The 21,937-nt window shown below is 36.2% G+C and overlaps 1 protein-coding gene across 1 annotated transcript in view; it reads right to left on the bottom strand.

The window, feature by feature from the left end:
• ADAMTS19 (ADAM metallopeptidase with thrombospondin type 1 motif 19) overlaps positions 1-21,937 on the bottom strand; it is a 144,585-nt gene that overhangs the window by 38,494 nt on the left and 84,154 nt on the right. Inside the window, exons 9-16 of the mRNA XM_065663858.1 lie at positions 18,872-19,012; positions 17,547-17,697; positions 11,676-11,777; positions 8,700-8,830; positions 7,994-8,012; positions 7,181-7,331; positions 3,894-4,021; positions 1,506-1,626 (exon numbers count right to left, since the gene is read on the bottom strand). Coding sequence (XP_065519930.1) covers positions 1,506-1,626; positions 3,894-4,021; positions 7,181-7,331; positions 7,994-8,012; positions 8,700-8,830; positions 11,676-11,777; positions 17,547-17,697; positions 18,872-19,012 — 944 coding nt within the window. The remainder of the gene's footprint in view (positions 1-1,505; positions 1,627-3,893; positions 4,022-7,180; positions 7,332-7,993; positions 8,013-8,699; positions 8,831-11,675; positions 11,778-17,546; positions 17,698-18,871; positions 19,013-21,937) is intronic.

Below are 21,937 nucleotides of genomic sequence, written 5' to 3'. Positions count from 1 at the left end.
TGCTTTGCATTACCTTTAGCTTAAGAGATGATTTTTAAAGCTATACTGTCTGCTCTAATCTCAGTATTTTTTGATGTGATTTATTTACTGTCTTGAAATTCTGCACATTTTCTACTCAAGAAACTGAAAGTGTAATGGCAAACAAATGCTGAAAAGAGCTGGCCAAACGCTGTTTCAAAGACAAGACTTTTCTTGGAGAGAAGGTAAACATGGTGCATGACCATATTATTAGGATTTTAATCCTCTACTCTGTCAATAGTAGTGTGCCAGTCAATTGTGCTCATTCCAAGAACAGATCACAGCAATATTTAAAAATCTCATGTTCATTGTGCATCAGAGAATCTATTTGATTTTTATGATAAAAATAAAAAAGAATAATGAAAATGTGAAAGAATTCTTAACATATTTGGCTTTATCTTCTCTCACTGCCTAGCTTGGTTTAGTAGCTTTACTCGAGGTAACAGATCATAGTTTGAACATTTATTTTGTAGAAAATTAAATCATAGAATCATAGAATAGTTAGGGCTTCTCTGAATCTCTTCTCTGCCCAACCTGTAGCTGTGCCTGGGATTGCTCCCACCCAGCTGTAGGACCTTGCACTTGGCATGGCTGAACTTCATAAGGTTGGCATCAGCCCACCTCACAAGCATGTCAAGGTCCCTCTGGATGGCATCCCTTCCCTCCAGCCTATCAACCGAACCACACAGCTTGCTGTCATCAGCAAACTTGCTGAGGGCGCACTCAATCCCACTGTCCATGTCACTGACAAAGATGTTGAACAAGACCTGTCCCAACACCGATCCCTGAAGGACACCACTCGTTACAGGCTTCCAGCTGGACATCAAGCCATTGATCACAACTCTTTGTGTGCAGCCATCCAGGCAGTTCTTTATCCACTGAGTGGTCCATCCATGAAATTGATGTCTCTCCAATTTAGAGACAAGGGTGTCGTGTGGGACAGTGTCGAACGCTTTGCACAAGTCCAGGTAGATGACATCAACTGCTCTACCCTTGTCCATCAGTTCTGTAGCCCCATGATAGAAGGCCACAAAATTGGTCAGGCAGGATTTCCCCTTAGTGAAGCCATGCTGGCTGTCACCAAGCACCTTGTTGTTTTTCATGTGCCTTAGCATGCCTTCCAGGAGGATCTGCTCCAAGATTTTGCCAGGCACAGAGGTGAGAGTGACTGGTCTGTAATTCCCAATCTAAGCTATAAGAATTTATGGTATATTTGTTTATAGATTTTTTAAAAATCAGACTTCTATGAACTAATGTGCCGTAAGAGAAGACAAATTAGATAATTCCTTATAATTGAAACAATTTGCAATTAATTAAAAATACTCATGCATTCTTATCTTAAATGTCTTGTTATCTTAATGAAAGTGAATCTGAAGTCCTTGTGAGGAATGATATAATTTAAAGAAGTGCAGCTTTTTAAAGTTCCCAATGCTCAAAGTAATCAAACAGCTACTGGTTCTCTGATTATTTGAGATAAACAGACTTACCTGCTCCTCTAGTATGGTTAAAATCACCTTTAATAACTTTGCATGACTTTCCATTACCATTGCATACACCGCAATGATCTTCACGAGCCAGGGATCCTAATATACCATCACAGCCAAATTTCTGTGGGAGAAGAAAATAAAGCTATTGTGACAAATGCCATGTTTTTCATAAAGCTGCCTTTAGTAGCAGGCATCTCACCCTTTTGCAAGACACCCTAACTAACATGATCTAGCTATGCATGGAATGAGAGTTGCACTAGTTCATGTACAGAGATTGCTTCCATAGTAATTTTTTCTGTGATTTAATGTAGATTGTTGCATTCAGTCTTCTTATATGGCTGCCTAACTCTATCAGCTGTTCTCCAAGAGGAAGACAACCACATTCCCACCTCACCCTGTGCAGCACACACCTCACAGGCCCTCCTGCTCAGCGACTCAACATGTACAACTCTACTGCTTTCTACTCAAAATATGGGAGGTTCATAGAATCATAGAATAGTTTGGGTTGGAAGGGACCTTCACAGACCATGTAGCCCAATCGCCCTGCAATGAGCAGATCAGGTTGCTCAGATCACTAATTCCAATTGATCAGGTTGCCCAGATCACTAGTTCAAATTGATCAGGTTGCCCAGAACCACATCCAGCATGGCCGTGAATGTCTCCAGGAGTGGCGCATCCCATATTTCATCACCCTTGTAAAAAATTTCTTCCTCAAATCCAGCCTGAATCTCCCCTCTTTTAGTTTAAAACAATTACTCCTTGTCCTATCACAACAGGCCCTGCTGAAAAGTCTCTCCTCATTTTTCTTATAGGCCCCTTTTAAACACCGAAAAGCGTCCCTGGAGTCTTCTCAGCCTGAACAACCCCAGCTTTCTCAGCCTGACGCCATAGCAGTGGCACTCCGTGCTTCTGATCATTTTTGTGGCCCTTCTCTGGACCCTCTCCAGCAGGTCCATATATTTCCTGTGCTGAGGATTCCAGAGCTGGACTCAGTACTCTAGGTGGGGTCTCACAAGAGCAGAGGAGAGGGCGGAATCACCTCTCTTGACTTGCTGGCCTCACTCCTTTGAATGCAAACCAATATACAACTGGCCTTCTAGGCTGCAAGTGCACATTGCCGGCTCACAGCGGTAAAGTGTTGTTTAAGGTCAACCTAATGTTTTTGAGCCTAAATTTCAAACAGAATGTAAACATGTCTGGAATACATAATGTAAATTATGTTCTGTTAAAAAACATTCAGTTTAAAACAAATTGAGTTTAATCGAGCACCTCCACATCATTATATTAGACACATTTCTATCAATAAATGTGAATGGTAGGTTGACAGTAGGAATACATTTAGTATATGCTGGCCTGATATGAAGTAAAAGCCTATGAAAGTCTGGAGAAGTCATCACAGTGTAAATTTGTGCAATGTATAAATGTATCTGATGAAATCAATTAAACTTCAAGGCTGTTTGATGAATCAATGAAAAGCAATAAAGATTTCAAAATACTGATTACCGTGTAAACATTCAAAAAACAACTCTTTTTTTTTTTTCCCCCCATGGTAAAAATGGTCTATATATCATCTTTTTGATTACACCCGCAGTTGTTACATGGTGAGCTAAAGCCCCAAATCAACAAGTATTCAAAAGTATTCTTTTTGCACGCACTTAAGTCACTCAAGAAAGGATAACTATACCTACATGTATGTATTTGCATGTGTTTATGCATGTATGCATCTATAAAGTGATTTGTTGAAGTTATTACAGTATCCAGCAATGCTGTTTCTGTGTTAGAAGTTGGGTTTTTTACTGAATTCAATGTGTGCAGTGAGAAGATGACAAACTAAAAAAAAAAGCCCTGTGGATTTTTACATAGGAGAATTTCCATATGATACACTACAAAAGCAATAAAAGAACTGTGAACCAAATGAATTCTGAGTGTGACAAACAGCGTAAGTGCTCAGCTTTAATTATCTGCTACTCTGTTATTACTATTATCTGTTACACTGCCTCTTTGGTCTTTTATTAAAATGTAAAATTTTTAACTCTTGAAAAGGGAAGACTTAGATATACATACGTACACTCCATGGCAAAATTTCCAGACCTGTTGAAAGCTGAGGTTTACCTTACAAGATTAAATCAGTTATACTCATTTTCCACTCGGCAGCAGTTTAAGTATTCTTATCATCACAGATACACATTTCCCAAGCTAACCCATCAGCTTCTTCACATACTGCACTGCAGTGAGTGAAATTAGCTTAAAATATTTCAATATGCCACAAAAAGAGACATTCAGATTTGGTCACACATATTGCAACATGCTATCACACATATATGTAACAAACTCATGTGCTAGCATATGTAAGACTGTGTACCTATGTTTGAAACAAGTGATACGTACCTGGCATCTACCATCTGCACAGACATCTAACCCATGCTGGCCACAAGAAGTCCCATCCATCACTTTTTCTGTTAGAAGAATGGGTTGATCCTTTCCAGCTGGTGAACAGAATAAGGCACATGGCTTTTCTGTGGTAGCAATTAATAGAAAAAACCACCAAATTGGTAAAAGGTCACTTAAAAAAATACAGAATTATTCTTATCAACATTATTATCAACATTATTTTTAAAACTGATATTTGCTTATCTGTGTGACATAAATCTAGGTTAGTATAACAAGTTATCTTAGATACAGTGAAAACAAAAAGATTGTGATCCTTTTCTCAGCTGTTTGAAAAACCGAAGTTCTTTTTCCTGCTAGAGCTTACTGGCGCTATAAACTTGCCTAGACAGTACTCCTGTCATGTTCATTGCTGCAATTAAGAATATGCACATTACAGCTGTGGAATATTTTGGTTGCAATCTATAGTTTAATTCTACCATATATTTGGAAGATCATGAATATTTGTTAACAAAGTAACTTAAGAGTTTCCAGATTTTCTAAATACGCAGGTCATAAAGAAAAATAATTAAGTAGCTGAGACACCCTAGGAAGAAAAATACATGGATTTATAAAGTCCTCATTAAAAAAAAAAAAAAAAAGAAAGAAAACTGAACATTCTTCCTAACATCTTTACCAAGGTCAGGCAATTTTCTGCTACATTTCTAAAACATTCTTCTAATTTTTAATTTTAAAAGGGAATAAAGAAGTAACAATATCCTATGTATCCATGTATTCCTAATGGTCATCACTTATAAATAATGAAGTTTGCTTCAACACTGCCAAGGTAATACCAAATAAAATGAACTGTCTCCTTTCAGTGTTAACTGAGTACAGAATGACATGATTTTTTCACATCTTTATTCACAAGTGTAAAACTCAGAAGTTATTCCTAAATCTCTTGCAGATTTTTGAAAGGATAGAGTCAATCCTGAACTTGAAAGTGATTTCACTTGGACACAGTCTATGCCACTCTGACTTCATACTGACTTCTAGATTCCTGGAGTACATTTTTATTAGTGAATTAAACAGTTCCAGGAAATATTCATGGGCACTGGAATTCTACTGTCTATACAGCTGAACTGTAAAACAGTCTATGCCACATTTTTTTGCATGTGCTAACTAGCACTAGCTTGGTCTAGACTGGAAATTGCCATCTGCAAAGGACCATTTCCAAAAAGCAGTTTGGATGTCACCACCCTTTTTAGAGAAAAAAAAAAGTTGAAATGTACAGACACTGGACTTATGTGCCAGCTGACTTACACATCAGAGTGTTCTGGGCACATTTAATTTACTAAATTTGACACAGCCTCTGGGTATCTCTAGGGTACTGGTGCAAACAGATGTGATTTCTTTTGCCAATATGTGAAGCCAGTCAGACACAAACCATCTCCAGCTGAGAGGCTGAAGTCTCTGCCTGATTTTTGTGCCCTCTGCATTCCTGTTAGGCTCCTTAAATAGCAATCCCAAAGTTCCCTGGAACCTTTAAGGATGTTTCAGCATTTTTGGAATTAATACAAAATTAAAAACGTAAGCATTATTTTAAGGACACTAAACTCAAAAAAGACAGTAACTCAAAAACACAGGGCAACTTCAACTGACTACCGGAGACCTTGTTCAAGTAAAGCAACTGTTCTGGACACGGAGCACAAGTGGTGTCTGCTAAAGACTAAATGCAAATAATTAAGGATTTGGGAACAATGTATTTCTGTAATACTGGAACTTTTTAGCTGATGTCCGCTTTTATGTCCCTGAAGGACAAACTCAGGACAATAGTATCTCTCAGAGCAAAGTTAGATGAAAGCAACCATCCATAGTCCTTAACATGGGTCAGGAGAGTGTCAAGATTTTTCATCAGATGACTGAAGCTCTCAAAGTTGGGCTGAAAATTTTTTATCCCTTAGGATATAAATCATGTGTTCCTGTGCTAACATGAAATTTAGTAAAAGGAACCAAACCTAATTCACTAGATAAGCGCCTATAAAAAACTGGAGCTCTGCTTACTATGAAATGAGCTAATATAGAAGCCTAATGAAAATAGTCTCAAAAGTTTTCATTTGGCACCCTGAGAAAAGGCTTAAAAGAAAATAATAAATCCTCACTTAGCTAGGCATACATTAAGTTCTTGATAAGAAATTCACTTTTTTTCAGGATTCTGAAAATAGTTCTCTTAAAAACTATGCTTTCTAATGGTTTCTGGTAATTTGTTGTAAGAGTTAAATATAAATGGCAATAATGTGTGACAACACACCTACAATACTCCTGTGTCGTTCCAGGCTCTTTATCACCAGTTGCTGTGCTTTTGTTAATTTCTCAAATTAACTGTTTTTATAACTGAAGTTTTTCCGATGTTTTCTTGTTTGGCTGTTTTTTGGTGGGGTTTTTTTTTGTTTTGTTTTGTTTGTTTGCTTGTTTGTTGGTTTGGTTTGTTTTGTTTTCTTTTTTTTTGTTGTTGCTGCTGTTGTTGGTTTTGGTTTTAGAGTAAATAAGTCACATAAAAATTTAGCGAAAATTCAGTGGAATGGCAGCTATTGTTCACATTCCTAGCAAGAATTTGGGTATAATGTTTTGTTTTGTAGTTGCTGATATTCTACACCAACATTATCTTTGCAGATACCGTAAGTTCAACATCACTGTACCCTTACTTGAGCACACTCCTAATGGTATGATATCTAAGCGAGTCTGTCACACTGAAGCATGCATGCAGTATGCCTGGACTTTGCATGCAGCAGCTGTTAGGATTTATAGAAAACTTATCTAAGTATGCAGTATGCATTACATACGGACTTATGTCAAAATCAAACACCGGTATGTGAAATACTCAAGTGTTACGCTAAATGTGGTATCTCCTTCCTTAAAAATAGAAGCTTACAATATCCATATTGTCTTTTTAGCTAACTGATTTATGCAAGCTTGAAGATTTAGCATTCCTCTAGAAAGCTATATCTACGAGTCACTTCATACTTCATTTCTGATTAAACAGGACCAAATTGATACTGAATTTCAGTTCAAATGTAGTCATTACACATCAAGGACAGATTCAAAAGAATATAAGACAAAATATTCAGGACATGTAAAAGTTCCACCAGATCTTGTCTATGAAATGAAAATTGCCAAAAATCTTCAGCTTGGGGTTAATTTGTTTGCTTGTTTTAGTTTTTATTTTATCTGTCTTGATCAACAACAATAGCAACAAGATATAAGCCTTATGGGCTGATGATAAGAATGTGGTGATGGTTTATACTTACCATCATCAACAACAGCATGCCACTGGTGCACGTGCTTCTGATAGGAAGATCTGGCACTGAAAGCCTGACACTGCCAGTCCCTGAAGGCAGGCACGCCAGCAGGACAAGAAGGATTTTCACATACTCTATACTGCATCGTTGGACCTTGACACTCTCCTTCAAGGCCTGAACTAGAAAAGATGGCATAAATATAATGCTTTATTGCTTGAAATGTTTTGTCAAACTTACAGCACAGTTTATCTATGCTATACACATTTAAATAACAAATATATTTTGTTGACAAACAACATTAAAAAATCACCAACAAAAATATCAACGTCACAGAACAAAGCATGTTTGCATTCTGTTTGTACTGGTTTCATTACATACAAAGAGTCATGGGTGCTAAACCACAATGTACACTTGGCCCCAGTGAAGCACTAGTACTAGTAGGAGCATTCAGTAAAGAGAACCTCAGCTGCACTTTTGATATAGTTCAGGTGAATTTTCTCTAGCTGGACTGAGGCAAAGGTGCCACTGAAAGGAAGTAAGACCTGCTGGTTTGCTACCTGTCGTTTTTAACAAGAGTGGTGTTGCAAAGTTCGGACAACATATCTTGTTTCTTTTTGGTTTCTCCAGTTGTGCTTGCAGCTCCTAATGAACAAATTCAAAAGAACTGAGAGCTGCAGAAACTGGAGCTAATTACTTGTAACCTTGCCTGGAAAAATGAATAAATGAAAGCAAAATTGAGACATCATAAATTCTAGAAGTAGCTTTTAGGCATACAGCTGGAAGTGGTGCTTAGATGGCAGGAAATATGAAAGCATTCTGCACATCTAAGGCTTCTGTTAGACTACCACGCTTTTGTATAGCCATATCCAAGTTTTCCTCACATTTCATTATGCAAATTTCTCTTTTTTAATCTGTCTTTCCTGTCATCGTTTTTCCCCCAAATCTGTTACTCTTTCCTCTTTCTTCATTTTCCCCTTTGTTCTATTATTTTCGTAAGTCATCTACTCTGCCCTTAATTGCCCTGCACTGCTCCACTCCCATCCTACTATCCCTTTTCCTCTTCTCCTCTCCCCTTCCCTTCTCTGTCCTCTCTTTTCTTCCCCTCCCCTTCCTTTTTTTCCCCTTCCCTCTATTCTTCTTCTGTCACCTCCCCTCCTCTTCCCTTTCCTCCTCTCCCCTCTCCTTTCTTCTCCACTTTTCTTCATTACTCAGCTCTGCAATTTAAAAATTATGAATTTAATTTTCTGTTGTTTTTTCAGGTGAAGCTTAAAAAGAAAGCTGATTTTCCCATTAATATTATCTAAGCTTTTGACAGAAGCAGAAAAGATGATAAAAAGTGTTACCATTCAATAAAAAAAAAGCTCCAAACAACAAATACCTATTCCCCTAAGTGTTTTTCAGTATTGATAAAAAATTAATTGCTTATTGATAAGGACAACTTTATCTTGATGTGCTTCTGTACTCATAAGATTTAAATTCTGTTCAGAAATTCTGATGAACAGCAATGGAAACCTGAACTTGTTTTTACCCAGGGCATTTGCGTTGTCGACTGCTGATTCCAGTGTTGCAAGTACGGCTACAAGGGCTCCAGGCACTCCACTCCCCCTCCATATGCTCCACAAAAGAGGTCCGATTGATACACTCTCCAGCCTTACACTGCTAGGTGAAAATTCAGCTCTTAGGTAAATAAATCAAGTCATATGCAAAACAATTCACTGCTCCACAAGCACACAGGAAGCATAACATAAACATTCTGTTCAATATATGGTTTGAGCCAGGTATGGTTTTTTTCCTGTTGTTGTCCAAAACTTTTTTTTCTATCTTAGTAAATAAGAAAGCCAGAGACCTTTCTCTGGTCCCCAGACCATGCTGGCCCCTTTATTTGAGACTGGGCACTTCTTAGGAAAGCGCTGCTGGATCTAGCCCAAACCCACTACAGGGATCATCCTCTAGCTGAGTTGTAAAAATGATCATAGCACAGTGTTCAGGGCTGATCTCAGGACACGTTTGGTTCACTGTTACAACGAACTACAATTACAGCTCCCACGTAACTATCAGTGGTTGCATTGTCCCTGATCATCCAGTGACAATTTCAATTGAAAGAGATATTACAAGTAATAGAGAAAACTATATTGTATTCACAACTTGTATTCAAAGAGAGAATAGAAGCCTTAATAAGCTAGCGTTGAGAAAGATCAGAATTTCTGGTATTTATTTAAATCATAATAATTACCTCAATAATCTTGTTAGCATGTATCATTTTCCAGGACAACTGCAATTTCTCACTCAAAAATTATCCAATCAATATTATTATGTTCTGTAAACTATGTCCATATCTAGTATAAGTAATCATAACTTTGCAGAAACTAGTACATTAACAACTTATATCAGCTGAATACCCATCCCACATATTGCAAAATTTCAGCTATTACAAAACAGTAAGGCTACAAGTAAACAGTGAACACTTAATGTCATTAACATCAGTAATTTAACCCATTTCTCTTTGTGCTCTGAATTATTTGTGAATTACTGTTATCAATGGATAAAGTTAATGAAGAAGTCGCATATTTCAAGCAAACTAAAACATGCCACCAATGCCGTCCATAAAGGCTTTTGTAATTTTTAGGATTACTGTCACATTGTCTGTGGTAAATCCTTATCTGGATATTTTAAGCTTCACCTGCAGTTTCAAACTGGTCTTCACTGATCAATTGATCTCGATTTTTTTCCTTAAATCATGGCATTACAATGATGGCATAATTATGCCACAGATTTTGTTATGCTCTTGTATGTTTGAGACCAAAAATATTCAGATTTATTTAAAGATATTCCTTCCAATGTAATAGGCAACATGTTTTTTCTCTAGAGATGGCATCTGTCTAATGTAGACTCTGAGGGATGCTTATAAATCCTTGACTTAAAATCAACCATGCTGGACAGGCTGTGCAACTGAAATTTCCCTCTCTTCAGAAGGTCCTAAGAGGAGCACAAGGCAACAATACTCCATCTCTACAGTATCACTAAACCAAAACAAATCCAGTGATCTGTGTAATCTGCAGCTCATTTTGGACAGATAATACAGTAAAAAAAGAAGAATAATCCCTTCTAATCCTCTGAGATGCTTCAGTGATGTCTGCTTAGCTTTTTACTGCTAGACATAAGAGATCTCTGAGCCTGGCACAAGGCTCAATGAGCTGTTCGAATGAGAATTGGTACTTTGTCTTAGCCGTAATTATTTACTCCCTGCTGGCTAAGCTCTACAATAAAGAGAACAGTGATACCTTCATCATTGGACTTTCCTATGACCCATGTCACTACCAATAATGTTCCCACAGTTAGAATGAGTCCTCTGCAAGAAGTTGCTATTATCTCTATTCACAAGTCAGACATTAATGAGCAAAACGCATACTAATCTTGGGTGCCCAGTTCACGATGGCAATGGTTTCACAGGGAAAATTTTGAGTAGTCTTAATAAGAGGTACTGCTTTCTCATTCCATACCATGGATGTTAGTCTCAATCTAAAGACTGCGACATCAAACAAAAGGCTTGTCCCTGACTTTCCAAATACTGAAAAGAAATATCAAGACAGATTATCAGCTACACGCATTTATCAAAATCAAAAGTTTGCAGCAAATATCATTATTTTAAAGATATGAAAAAGAATAAGCCCTGTTTTTCCTTTAGTATGGAAAAGTGTATTATCCAATATTATCTGTCAGTTTATAGATTTGTTTACTTTTGTAGGGTGATGATGACAGTTCTGGTGAATGTAATACAATCCAAAGAGCAAATCACTCCTGTGGGAGACAGCTGTCAGCACAATATTATGAAAATCCCAACATATATCCATGCTCGTCTCTATTATCTATTTGTGGTTATTTATCTTTATTTGCAGTTAAATAAACAGATGACAGAGATTATTCAAACCAGAAAGCTCCTGAAGGGCATTTTATGTAAGTCTGACTTTAGGTGACCATTTACTTTGTCTTTGATGGCATACTTGCAATGACATCACTCTTTTACATGCACTGACACTACAAATGGTGATTTACAAAGTTTATCACTTGTGATAAACACACTCTGTATCAATTCCTCTGGTGAGGAATCTTAAATCTTAAATCATAGCTGAGAACTTTGTATCTATCTTTGAAAGCTTATGTTTCTGTTTACAGTAATGGCATTCCATTCATAAATAGGATACAAAACCAGACCAAATTTGAAATAAAACCATGTAAGCATCAAAACATCTGTCGCTTTGGCTTTTTTTAATTCACTGTTTTAGAGAAGCATACTTCTAAATCATATCTATATCATACAATAAGTAATATGTAATATATAATGTATCATATCATATACATAATATAATCAACTATATATGTATGATTTTTATTATAAATGAGGTAAGCAGCAAGAACTTAAACAAATACGAAGACCTATTCAGCTTGTTTCCTTAACTGCTAGGTGTTCAATATAATTTATATTGCTTTTCCACCAGAAACATACCTTTCCAGTGTCACAGTCTGTTCCATCCATTGGTGGATCCAGTTTAGTTTTGCATTCCTTCTCACTTTCCACTTTACACCACAGCCCAGTGCAAATGACATGCTGAAAGCCAAACACACGGATAACCACAAAATCTATGTTATGCAAGACTTTCTGCATGCAATCTACTAAAGTTGTCATGAAGTTAACAGCTTGATGGTAATGAAGTATGTTTAAAGACAGGTCCAACATGCACAAAACCCAAAGTGCACAAATTCTGCTTAAGGCTTTTACTAATTATACTGCTCTAGGACTTCCAAGTCCCCATTGTTCATACCGTTCAAATGACTGCTGCTATCTTACTTCATTCCTGTAGAAATATCTCAAGACAGCCACCAAATCTGATACCCACAATGAAGACACAAAGTAAACTGAAAAATCAGGGTGAAATATTTTTGCTGGGAAAAAGAGAAGGCAGATGACTGCAGTAGTTGTCAATGGTGAATTTCAGAGGTGGGAAGAAAAGTTGTTTATTCTGTCCCCCTTCATCATCATCAGAACATCATAGTTACATGTTCCTCAAAACAAAGTTCAGCCTTGAAGAATGCTGGCTTACATTACCCCAGATTTCCTTGGCAGCTTTCCCTATTTTCCTCTAAAAAGTCCTCCTTCTCCCATGGTTTTCAGTCATGATTTCATTCTCCTTGCTGTCTTTACAGTAAACTGGGTGGAAGAGTACAGAGGGAATGTGAAACTCAATTGCGGCGTGAATGTTATTGCATGTGCAGACTGATTCCCTACAAATATGTATAGTATTCCCAAAGAGGGGCAAGAAGGATCAGGAGATGGGTTGCAGGCAGAATAACATAAATTGTTTTTCTGAAATCAGGGCTGCCAGAACTTTTTCTAACTGAAATTATTTGTTACATTGGTAAACCCAGTAAGAGTCTCTGCCTTTTATACCATGCATGAAAATGTGTGATAAGTCTTATGCTACCTTGAAAAAAGCCTTACGGCACAGGAAACGCAATTCAACAAAAGATCGTGTCTAAACCAGGGAACAGCACAGTTCCAGTGGGAGTCTTGCATGTAAAAATGTCTGTAGCATCAGCTTTCAAAAAACGTCAAAGATTGTAGCAGTTTGAACTAATAAGACAATTGATAGCCTATGCATATCCTACAATACAGCTACAGAAGTCTTGTCCCATTTCTGGATTATTTTACCAAGCGTTTTTAAAATATCAAACTAATTTCTGTTCTTGTTCATGGGAGAATTGATTTGGGTTTTTTTCTTATTTTATTTTTAACATGCACTGTAAGATAGACCTTCAAAGCTAAAACTAAGCAAAATTTCTGGGCCAGTTTTGGAAGAAAATGTCAATGAGACAAAGTATCAGATGTTCATGAAAAAGTGCTTCCATACCAGCCTTGAAATAACAAACTATACTGTTGGAACAACTCCACGAAAATATATGCTAATCGAATGTTTCTAATTAATCTATTTTTTTTTTAATATCCCTAAATCTTATATCATTATAAAATGGCTGACAACAAACTTACAGTTCCTTACAAATCTGGAAACAACTCTTCTAAACTCAGGAAAACATGAGGTCAGATTCACAAGGATTTGGGTACCTGACCACATAAATGCATTTGAGCTGTGTAAAGTAGATCAAGTAAAGACACTTGACTTGCTAATATGTTTTGTATACATCTGCATGTTTCTGCAAATACTTGTGTACCACCTCCTTACGAACCATGAACATAACTTCCCCAGCCAGGAACATCTTTGAGCCTTAAGTGAACTGTGTTCTAAAACCACTTGCTTCTCTTCGGCAATTTTTAAAATTAGCATTCAATATTACTATAACATTTCATCCTAGCCTTTGTGATTCCCCAGTCCAAAGAAATGGAGGATGACTTGTAAGTTTTTTTTCTGGGGCTTTCCATTTCAGTCAAATCACAAATAGGCTCTTTACAAATCACAAATCATCCTTACTCTTTATTCTTCAAATTGTATTGCTGCTGCACTAGTAAGAGAATTGAGAACTACTGTTAGAATTTAACTTTTGACATTTGGGGGATTTCTGCATATGTCTGGGGAAAAAAAAATATGCACATATGAAAACTAACAGAAAATCTGGAGGCCAGTGTCAATATTACAATCACTTCAAATTCTGAGCATAAACTTCTAAACAAGAAATTTACTCCTCTGGGAACGAAGTTTGATTTCAGTCAAAATCAAAATAGCTATTAACATTCACAGAGGTTTACTAGTTATCTATCACAAACATAGTTCAACAGGCATTAAAATCTTTTAGACTAGCCAGAGAAGTAAGAGTTATTGGAGATGATAAACTTATATATGTGATATTAGATATTCACAATCTGTAAAATAATTCAATGTGTGTACACTGGAAAACACAATATTGCCAAGCACACACAAAGTATTTTGTTTTGTTTTGTTTTTCCTGAGAGAACGAATTTTTAACAGCAAAATCTTGTAAAATACAACATGAAGTCACAATGTACTACAGAAATAGCAGAAGTCGTTCCAGCTCTTGGGGTAGGTTTTTGTTGGTTTTTTTTAATTAATGTAAAAAGTAAGGCAGGTCTGTGTGCACGAGAAGGATGCATTTCCAACCATATAAGTATTTGGAAAGATGGTCCAGTTGAGAGGAAGGACTACAGACAAAAAGAACATTTCAGAACTGTATTTGTGCAAAGTCAAGATTGTTTAAAGTGTGGTGGTGGGAGATGAGGACAGATATTTCACCAGGGCTGTAATATTTCATTACTTTTGTTCTTTTCATTGTGATCTTTCCCTGAAATGCCTTAAAAATCACCATGAAATATAACCAGCCTTCCACTTCTTTGCAAAAATTGCAGCTGTGTTATGACAAGAATTGTTTTAGTGGAACTGACTAGATAGCGTTCGCATCCTGGACTTTAATCTTAAAAGCCAGCATGTAATAGTTCAACAATTATATTAAGTTGTCAAGTTCTACAATCACATTTAATCATAGAGAACAACTTCTGGGCCATGATCTCACTATCTGTTATGTGAAACAATGTTAGGGTCTAATTGATTCTTGTGTGAGACATCATGGGCATAAAAGCAAATTTGGCTCCCTTACAAGATAAGCATGGTAACATGGTGTAAATCTTACATTCTGAGATCCACTCACACTTTCTCAGGGTCTATAAATTTTGCTTAGGGCATGAAAAAAAAGTCTTTAAAATAAAGATGAAAAGGAAAAAAAGTCTGGACACATGAAATAGAAGTGGGAGGGACTCACTCAGGAATATATGGGAGTAGGCCCTCAGTGGTCCCTTCAGTCCTTTGCTTTAGGAAAATGACTATTAAATTATAAAGAGGAATTCTTGATAACTAGGGAAAATCATTGGCATCTGAACTGTTTCTGAGAGGTTGCCATGTAATTTGACTGTAAATGATACAAAAGTGCTGCTCAATAACAACATTATTTGTAGATTATTTTTAGATCATTAAGAAAATTATTTTCCATTACTACCCAATTGCTTTCTTTCCTGAAAAACTGTTACATACTTGCTTAATGTAAAAGACTGCATTGAAGTCTACTCATCAAATTATCTTCCAGTCACAAAAACCCTAAAACTCTGACATATTTCATAATCTTCTCACAGTTACACTGAAGTGCACGAACTATTCAGCAAGTAGAATGTATCTGAGTATTTCTGGTTCTATAAATTGTTGAATTTATTGAAGTTTAAATGAACCTTCAAGGAGTCTGTTTCTTTCTCATTTCCTGGCTTGTGGACAACAAGATGCATTACAATAATTTTGTCGTTCGGTATTTGTTTATATGATTTCTGGCTCAGGGTTATCAGTTTTGCAGAGGATTTTTGTGAAAAGGCTCTTCCCTTTGCTCTTTTCTCAGAAACTGTTACGAAGTTTTCTTTTTCTTACAGTTAAGACCATAAGGTTATCAAGCAACAAACTTGTTTTATGAAGAAAACTGAAAAAAAATTGCAGGGTTTTAGTTGAAAAGACCACTGGCCTTTTTTATTGTCTTGCATCATTACCAGGTTCTTTCTTCAAAGCAAGCACACATACCTATCTTTGCATTTAAGTTACAATGGTATCTTAATACTAATATTTACTACTTTTCTTAAACTAACCGTTTTAGTTTAAAGTAATGATCCAGAAAGTGCAGAAAAAAGGAAGAATAAGTGTTTTAGCCAAAATGTGTTTTCTTACATAAAAAATGCCCCCAAAAAGGAGAAAATGATTGAAGATTATTAGAAATGGACAATTACTCTCAGTGCAAATAGTTGAACACTAACAGGGTGGCCTTAACTAAATTTAACTTTCTAACATAAATAAAATAACAACGAAAACCAAAGAAACCTTGGAGTCAGGACCTGAAGAGAAGAATCTGTGAATGAAACATAACAGGCACAGGACCACTTGGCTATCTGAATTGAAATGACTGAATAAGAACTAAGCACAAAGGTATTAAAGGAGAAGTGCCCAGAGAAATGAAAAGCATGTAAAGGTATTATATAACAGCAAGTCTCCAGCTTTGACTATCTCTTCAATTACTTTTCAAACTCTTTTACCTGGTAAAGAAGACCTATAAGAAATAACAGGCTAACATTGTACCATTTTCTTGTTCAAAATAGGTTTCTAGAGAATGAGAAACCAAAATAACATATTGTAATTGAAAACAAAGTACTGAAAAACAAGAAACAGATTGCAATTCATGAAAAAAGCACTTAGAAGTAATTAGGAACATCTGTAGAACTGTTGCACTGAGTTCTATTGCTCATCTTTCAAAGTAAAAATGCTTTCAGTAAGTATTATTTTGAATGATAACTACGTAGTATCCTACAGCTCCTGTTCTGTTTTTATTTTGGGTTTTTCACTGTGCATGCACTAGTCATATGTGTATTGCAATGTTTCCTTTAAGAATCTTTAGGATAATTATTCCTTTCATTGAAACTTGCTAAAAAGAGTACAAGTGGGAAAGACGAAGAGAACTGAAGAACTGGAGTAAGGAATTATACTTTCATATTAAATACTCCTGACATTTCCATGCTGACTGCTCTGTCTTTGATGAAATTTTATTTCACGGTTCCTTATCATCACTATATTATCATATGTATTCATACTTCATGTTCTTTATGCATTTTTGTAATATCTATGCATCTTGTCTTGAGGAATCCAGCATATTTAATGTTCTGTTCACACTAAAGAAGGATGATTTTTCTCTGTTAAAACCATTCTCAAAGTCCTTAAATGCTTCTTCAATACGAAGTCTGCTAGCATTAGGCCTTAAATTCATCAGGACCTATTCAATTTTAGTAATCTGTCTTTTCAATATTAACATATAGTGGCACTGTTTCATGCAATGACACAAATCTATGTCAGCAAACTCATTTAAGTACTGGAACTCCTACTGCCATGGCACTGCAGAGCTCCACTTGGGCTCATAAGGGACTGCTGGGTGGCAGCATATGTTCAGAGGTATACTCTGGTGCTGTGTGCAGGTATACATATAGGTCAGATAGGGAAATTCAATACCCAAAATGTGATGAAACTGAACCTGTAAATGAAACCTGGTCCCAAGTGGATTAAATTGCAAATACTCCATTCACTGCCACAAAGTGTCTTCACACTATGACATTTTCTTCCAAAGTACAGAGAAGATATCAGTGGTATGGTATGATAGAATATGACTCAGGATGTTTGGAGATCCAAATCAAGACTTACAAGATAAAAAAATGAAAATAGCAAAGTATAAACTTCTCTTTTGAAAGATACTATGTTCCCTTTCTCACAAACAAAATATCCCTCACAGAAAAAATTAGTTGGTAGGTATATTTTCTGAAGTATACACTCATCCTTACCTGCATTTCTTGGCAGAAGGAAGCTGTTGGTCCAAACAGAATCTGACACTGTTCATCTGCAGTGTAGGTCATCCCCGGGAGCTTGGAGGGAATAATCACAGAATTGAGGCTCTGAGGATTCGTCTGTAGCAGACAGTTACTGGCCTTTGACCTGGCAATATTCAAAGATTCATATGCTGAGCAATCCTAAAAAGTCTGATTGTCACGCTGACTTAAACATGCATTTGACATTAGAAAAATATAGACTCTTAAGATTTTTCATTTGCAGCAGTTTGCTGTCATTCAGAGAAATTACTTTGTATAAATTAATATGGCTTACTTGGTAAAAGTTAACGGTCTTTTCCAATGCTGCACATTTGCAGGAAAGAAATATAATTTATACGCTATAATAGGAATTTCAGGAAAGTGCTGGACAACATTTTAGTGCAAAATTTAAGGAACTGGTTAAGACTTGGACAGAGATTTAAACAGTTATGAAAAATAGACAATTTATAATGCATAGGCAGGTGTCTAGCTTAGTTTTCACATCTCAAAGTACCTGAAATATGAATTGAGGACCTCAAATTAATAATTTCAAATTACATATGTATATGTTTTAAAAACATACATTTCTGAGTTGGTAGCCAAATTTAACTTCTCTCAAAAACTAAAAAAAAAAAAAAGGAAAATACTTAAATCTGTTTGTTAAAGCACCAAATCATGGTTTTGATTTCTGTCTAGATTCACTACAGATGTGTCAGACTGACACATCTAACTTATACTACCTATTCCAGTGTCATGAAGCAGACCTTTGAGAACTGCTTAAATGTTTAAACTTAATAAAGGAACAGAGCTTTAGGGAGCAGATCCATACAGATGAAACTAAATGTTTTAATTTGTTTTTTGGGTATACTATTGTCTAGTAAATATTTCATAGTAAATTTCTATTAAAAATTGAAATAATGTAATTATACTGCATGGTTTGATATTAAACAGTACAAGATAGATCAGAGAACCTATATAATGTTCATAGGTCATTCACGGTCCACCATTCTTCAATACATAAGATATTAATATATATTTACACATGTATAAATGTATATAATATATCTAAGTATAATGATGTACCTTAACACATGCAAATATAAAAATACAATTAATTGTTGAAATCAGATTTTAATCTGTAAAATATTATATAGTTCATGACAATTAAAATTATTTTGATGGCTTATACAAACAGATATCTCCCACAGAAGTGGTAAAAATACTGAAAACTTGTTATTTCATTATATTTGTTGCTGCTATCTGTACATGACATACAGTAAGAGTTTTCTTGAATGATATACCTGAGAAATCTTTCCAGATCTTCCCTGCTGCACTGAGACCATGAAACATCCCCAAGATTCTGTCCTTTAATCCACTCCCCAGACATGATGTGAAGACCATCTGCACAGGATGGGTGGTCATTGTCGTGGTTTATCCCCATGCTGAATTTTGGAGTTATTAAAAATAAACCAAAGCACAACAAAATAACAAGTTGTTTTCAAAATGTTTATATGTTAAAACTCTTGCAAGTGTTATGAAAAACTCATGCATATTATATGTAAGAATTCTCTTCTGATGTTTTTCCATGGTACCTTTCACACAAGTTCATGGAATTGTGTGTGGAGGACAGTTCTATACTACAAGGTGAAATTGAAGCCTCATCCATTTGATGGGAAAGATACTATCTAATGAGCTGTTCAACATATACTTTGGGCAACTTTTTGAATGTTCAGAACTGCACAACTAGTTCAGGTTTAATGAACTGTACTTCTCAGGCTGAAGGGCAACAGAAATACTGGAAATTTACTTTTTTACATCAGTGAATCGTTCCATACTTTGGCAGTGATTCTATCTTAATTCCAAAGATTCTGTTCGTTACCATTAACTACATCAACTGAAATGAAGACTCATTGTGACTCTCATTCACAAAAAGTAAACACAGAAGAAGAAGATAGACTTCAATCAAAATGAAGGTTTCAAAACTAGCAAAGTGGATACATGCTTAACTGGCATTAAGATAAATAAATGAAATACTCTAGGCTGATTTTGAAGATTTTTAAAAGAGCATGGAACTACGGTCCAGAGCACTGGATTCAAAGTGGTGCTGGAATTTTGCAGCCCTAGTCTGCGCTGCAGAAAAGCAAAACTTTAGGATGAATAAAGCTTTATACCTCTTACTGTTTCCTTCAGCCAAAGAGCAGTCGAATTGCTTAGGCACTGCAAAGATGTGAGAAGTTTGCTGTCTTGATAGAAAAACTAGAGTACATAATTCCTCCTCTATATTTCACCAGACTGCAGTGCCAAAGGGCAAAAAAGCCTGCCACCCATCACTGAAAACACCAGTTCACTTTTTTCCCCACTCTATCCCAAAATCCCTCATGATTACATCAAATTTTATATCATCTTGCAAGCCTACATGACCTTGGGTTTACTAATGACATGAATTTAAACACCATGTAGGGCTTTATCTTGCTTATCAGGGTGCTCAGCCTCTTCCAGTGATGTGTACACTCCACAATCTGGAGCACTGGAACAACTGCTTCTGCATGAAGTGGATAATTTTATTAGCTGTAAACTGTCTAACTGAGGTAAACAAATACGACTGACTCTCATCCCAGCTCTCATCCCAATTTCTGTCTTTTCCTGAATGACCTGAATGGGACAAAGTAACTACACAAAAATGTCTTTTCACTCTCCTTACATTCTTTTTACATGCCTCACATACAGAATTTGAGACATCCTTATCTGAAGAGCGATATCCATAAGAACTATGGAAGAACACAGAAAATCTGATGAGATTTTACTTTGCTGACTGCACAAGAAATAGTTTGCTTACAGCGCTTCAAGTTATATACTTCCTTGCTGCAAACGTACTCAGTTATCAGTATCATATACAATATGATTTGAAATAAAGCATTTATAACATATAAGTTGTCCTGGATTCAGCAGTAGCAGTCATTTTTCTCCTTCTCAGTAGCTGATGCAGTGCTGCGGTTTTGACTTTTGGCCTGGGAACAGCGCTGATAACACTGATGTTTGTAGTTGCTGCTCAGTAATGTTTACTCTGACCAAGGACTTTCTGAGCCTCATGCTCTGCCAGGGAGGAGGTGAAGCTGGGAGGAAGTGGAGACAGGACACCTGACCCAAACCGACCAAAGAGGTATTCCATACCACAGCACATCATGCCCAGGATGTAGAACTGGGGGGCAGTTACCCGGAAGGGTAAGATCACTGCTTGGGTCGGGCTGGGTATCAGTTGGCGGGTGGTGAGTGGCTGTATTCTCTTCCCTTGTTATTTCCCTTATCATTATTATCATTGGTGGTAGCAGTAGTGGTTTCGTGTTATACCTTAGTTACTGGACTGTTCTTATCTCAACCCATGGGAGTTACATTCTTTCGATACTCCTTCCCATCCCTCCAGGAGTGGGAGAGAAGGAAGGGTGGGGGGAGTGAGAGAGCGATCTGCGTGGCTGGGCTTAAACCACGACATAAGTACATATAATTTCGTGATACGGCTTATTACAGAATTATAGAATGATGTCTCCATTTATGCTAAGTGGAAATTAACACATATATATGTTATTTAAAATATTTTAATATTAAGAAAACCAAACAAAACATAATTTCAAATTACTATTATATTCCTTCCACAGTATATTCTAAGAGCAATTCTTGAAGTCAGACTTTGTCATAAACTAGTCCTTAAAATCACCGAGAAAAATGTGTGCTGAGCTTAACCAAGACCTTTCCTGTTTCAAAAACCAGTTTCACTAGCCAACATCACATACAAACATCAGTGTAACCCTTTTTTCCAATCTACTACCAAAGAAGTGTTCTGTGTAGTCTACCAGTACATGAATTCTGAGGACAAAATTGTCTGTGAAGTTGTAACTGTTGTACTTATAACAACTATATAAGCAACATTATATCAGCAACATTAAACGCTAATAAAAAAAATATAATTTCAACCATCTTCCAATACTTCAGATGCTATTCTTTCATAGCATTTCTAATCTGCTTTGACATTCAAATGTAGTTCAAAGTATCTGCACTAATCCAATAGAGTTTATTCTTCAATATGCTTTCACCTCCAAACTAAGTACACATTACAAAATATCCAGCAAATAGTGAAGACCAGTATCAAAGCCTTTGACTACCTGAATGAACAGCTACTTCAAAAAGGAAGTACAGGTTATTATGCCAACAAGAACTAAGTACATTGCAAAACAATACACAAGAAATATGCTAAAGTAGCAATAGAACCTGCTCTTAAAAATTACTAGAAATCTTTTCCTCAGTGTGTACCGTTGATCTCTTCTATGGTATGGTATAGTACGGTATTTTTATATGACCTAGTTTCAATTCCA

The sequence above is a fragment of the Lathamus discolor genome, chromosome Z, assembly GCF_037157495.1.
Source record: "Lathamus discolor isolate bLatDis1 chromosome Z, bLatDis1.hap1, whole genome shotgun sequence".
In the NCBI taxonomy this organism is placed as follows: domain Eukaryota; kingdom Metazoa; phylum Chordata; class Aves; order Psittaciformes; family Psittacidae; genus Lathamus; species Lathamus discolor.
This window is presented reverse-complemented; position numbering and strand designations above follow the sequence as displayed.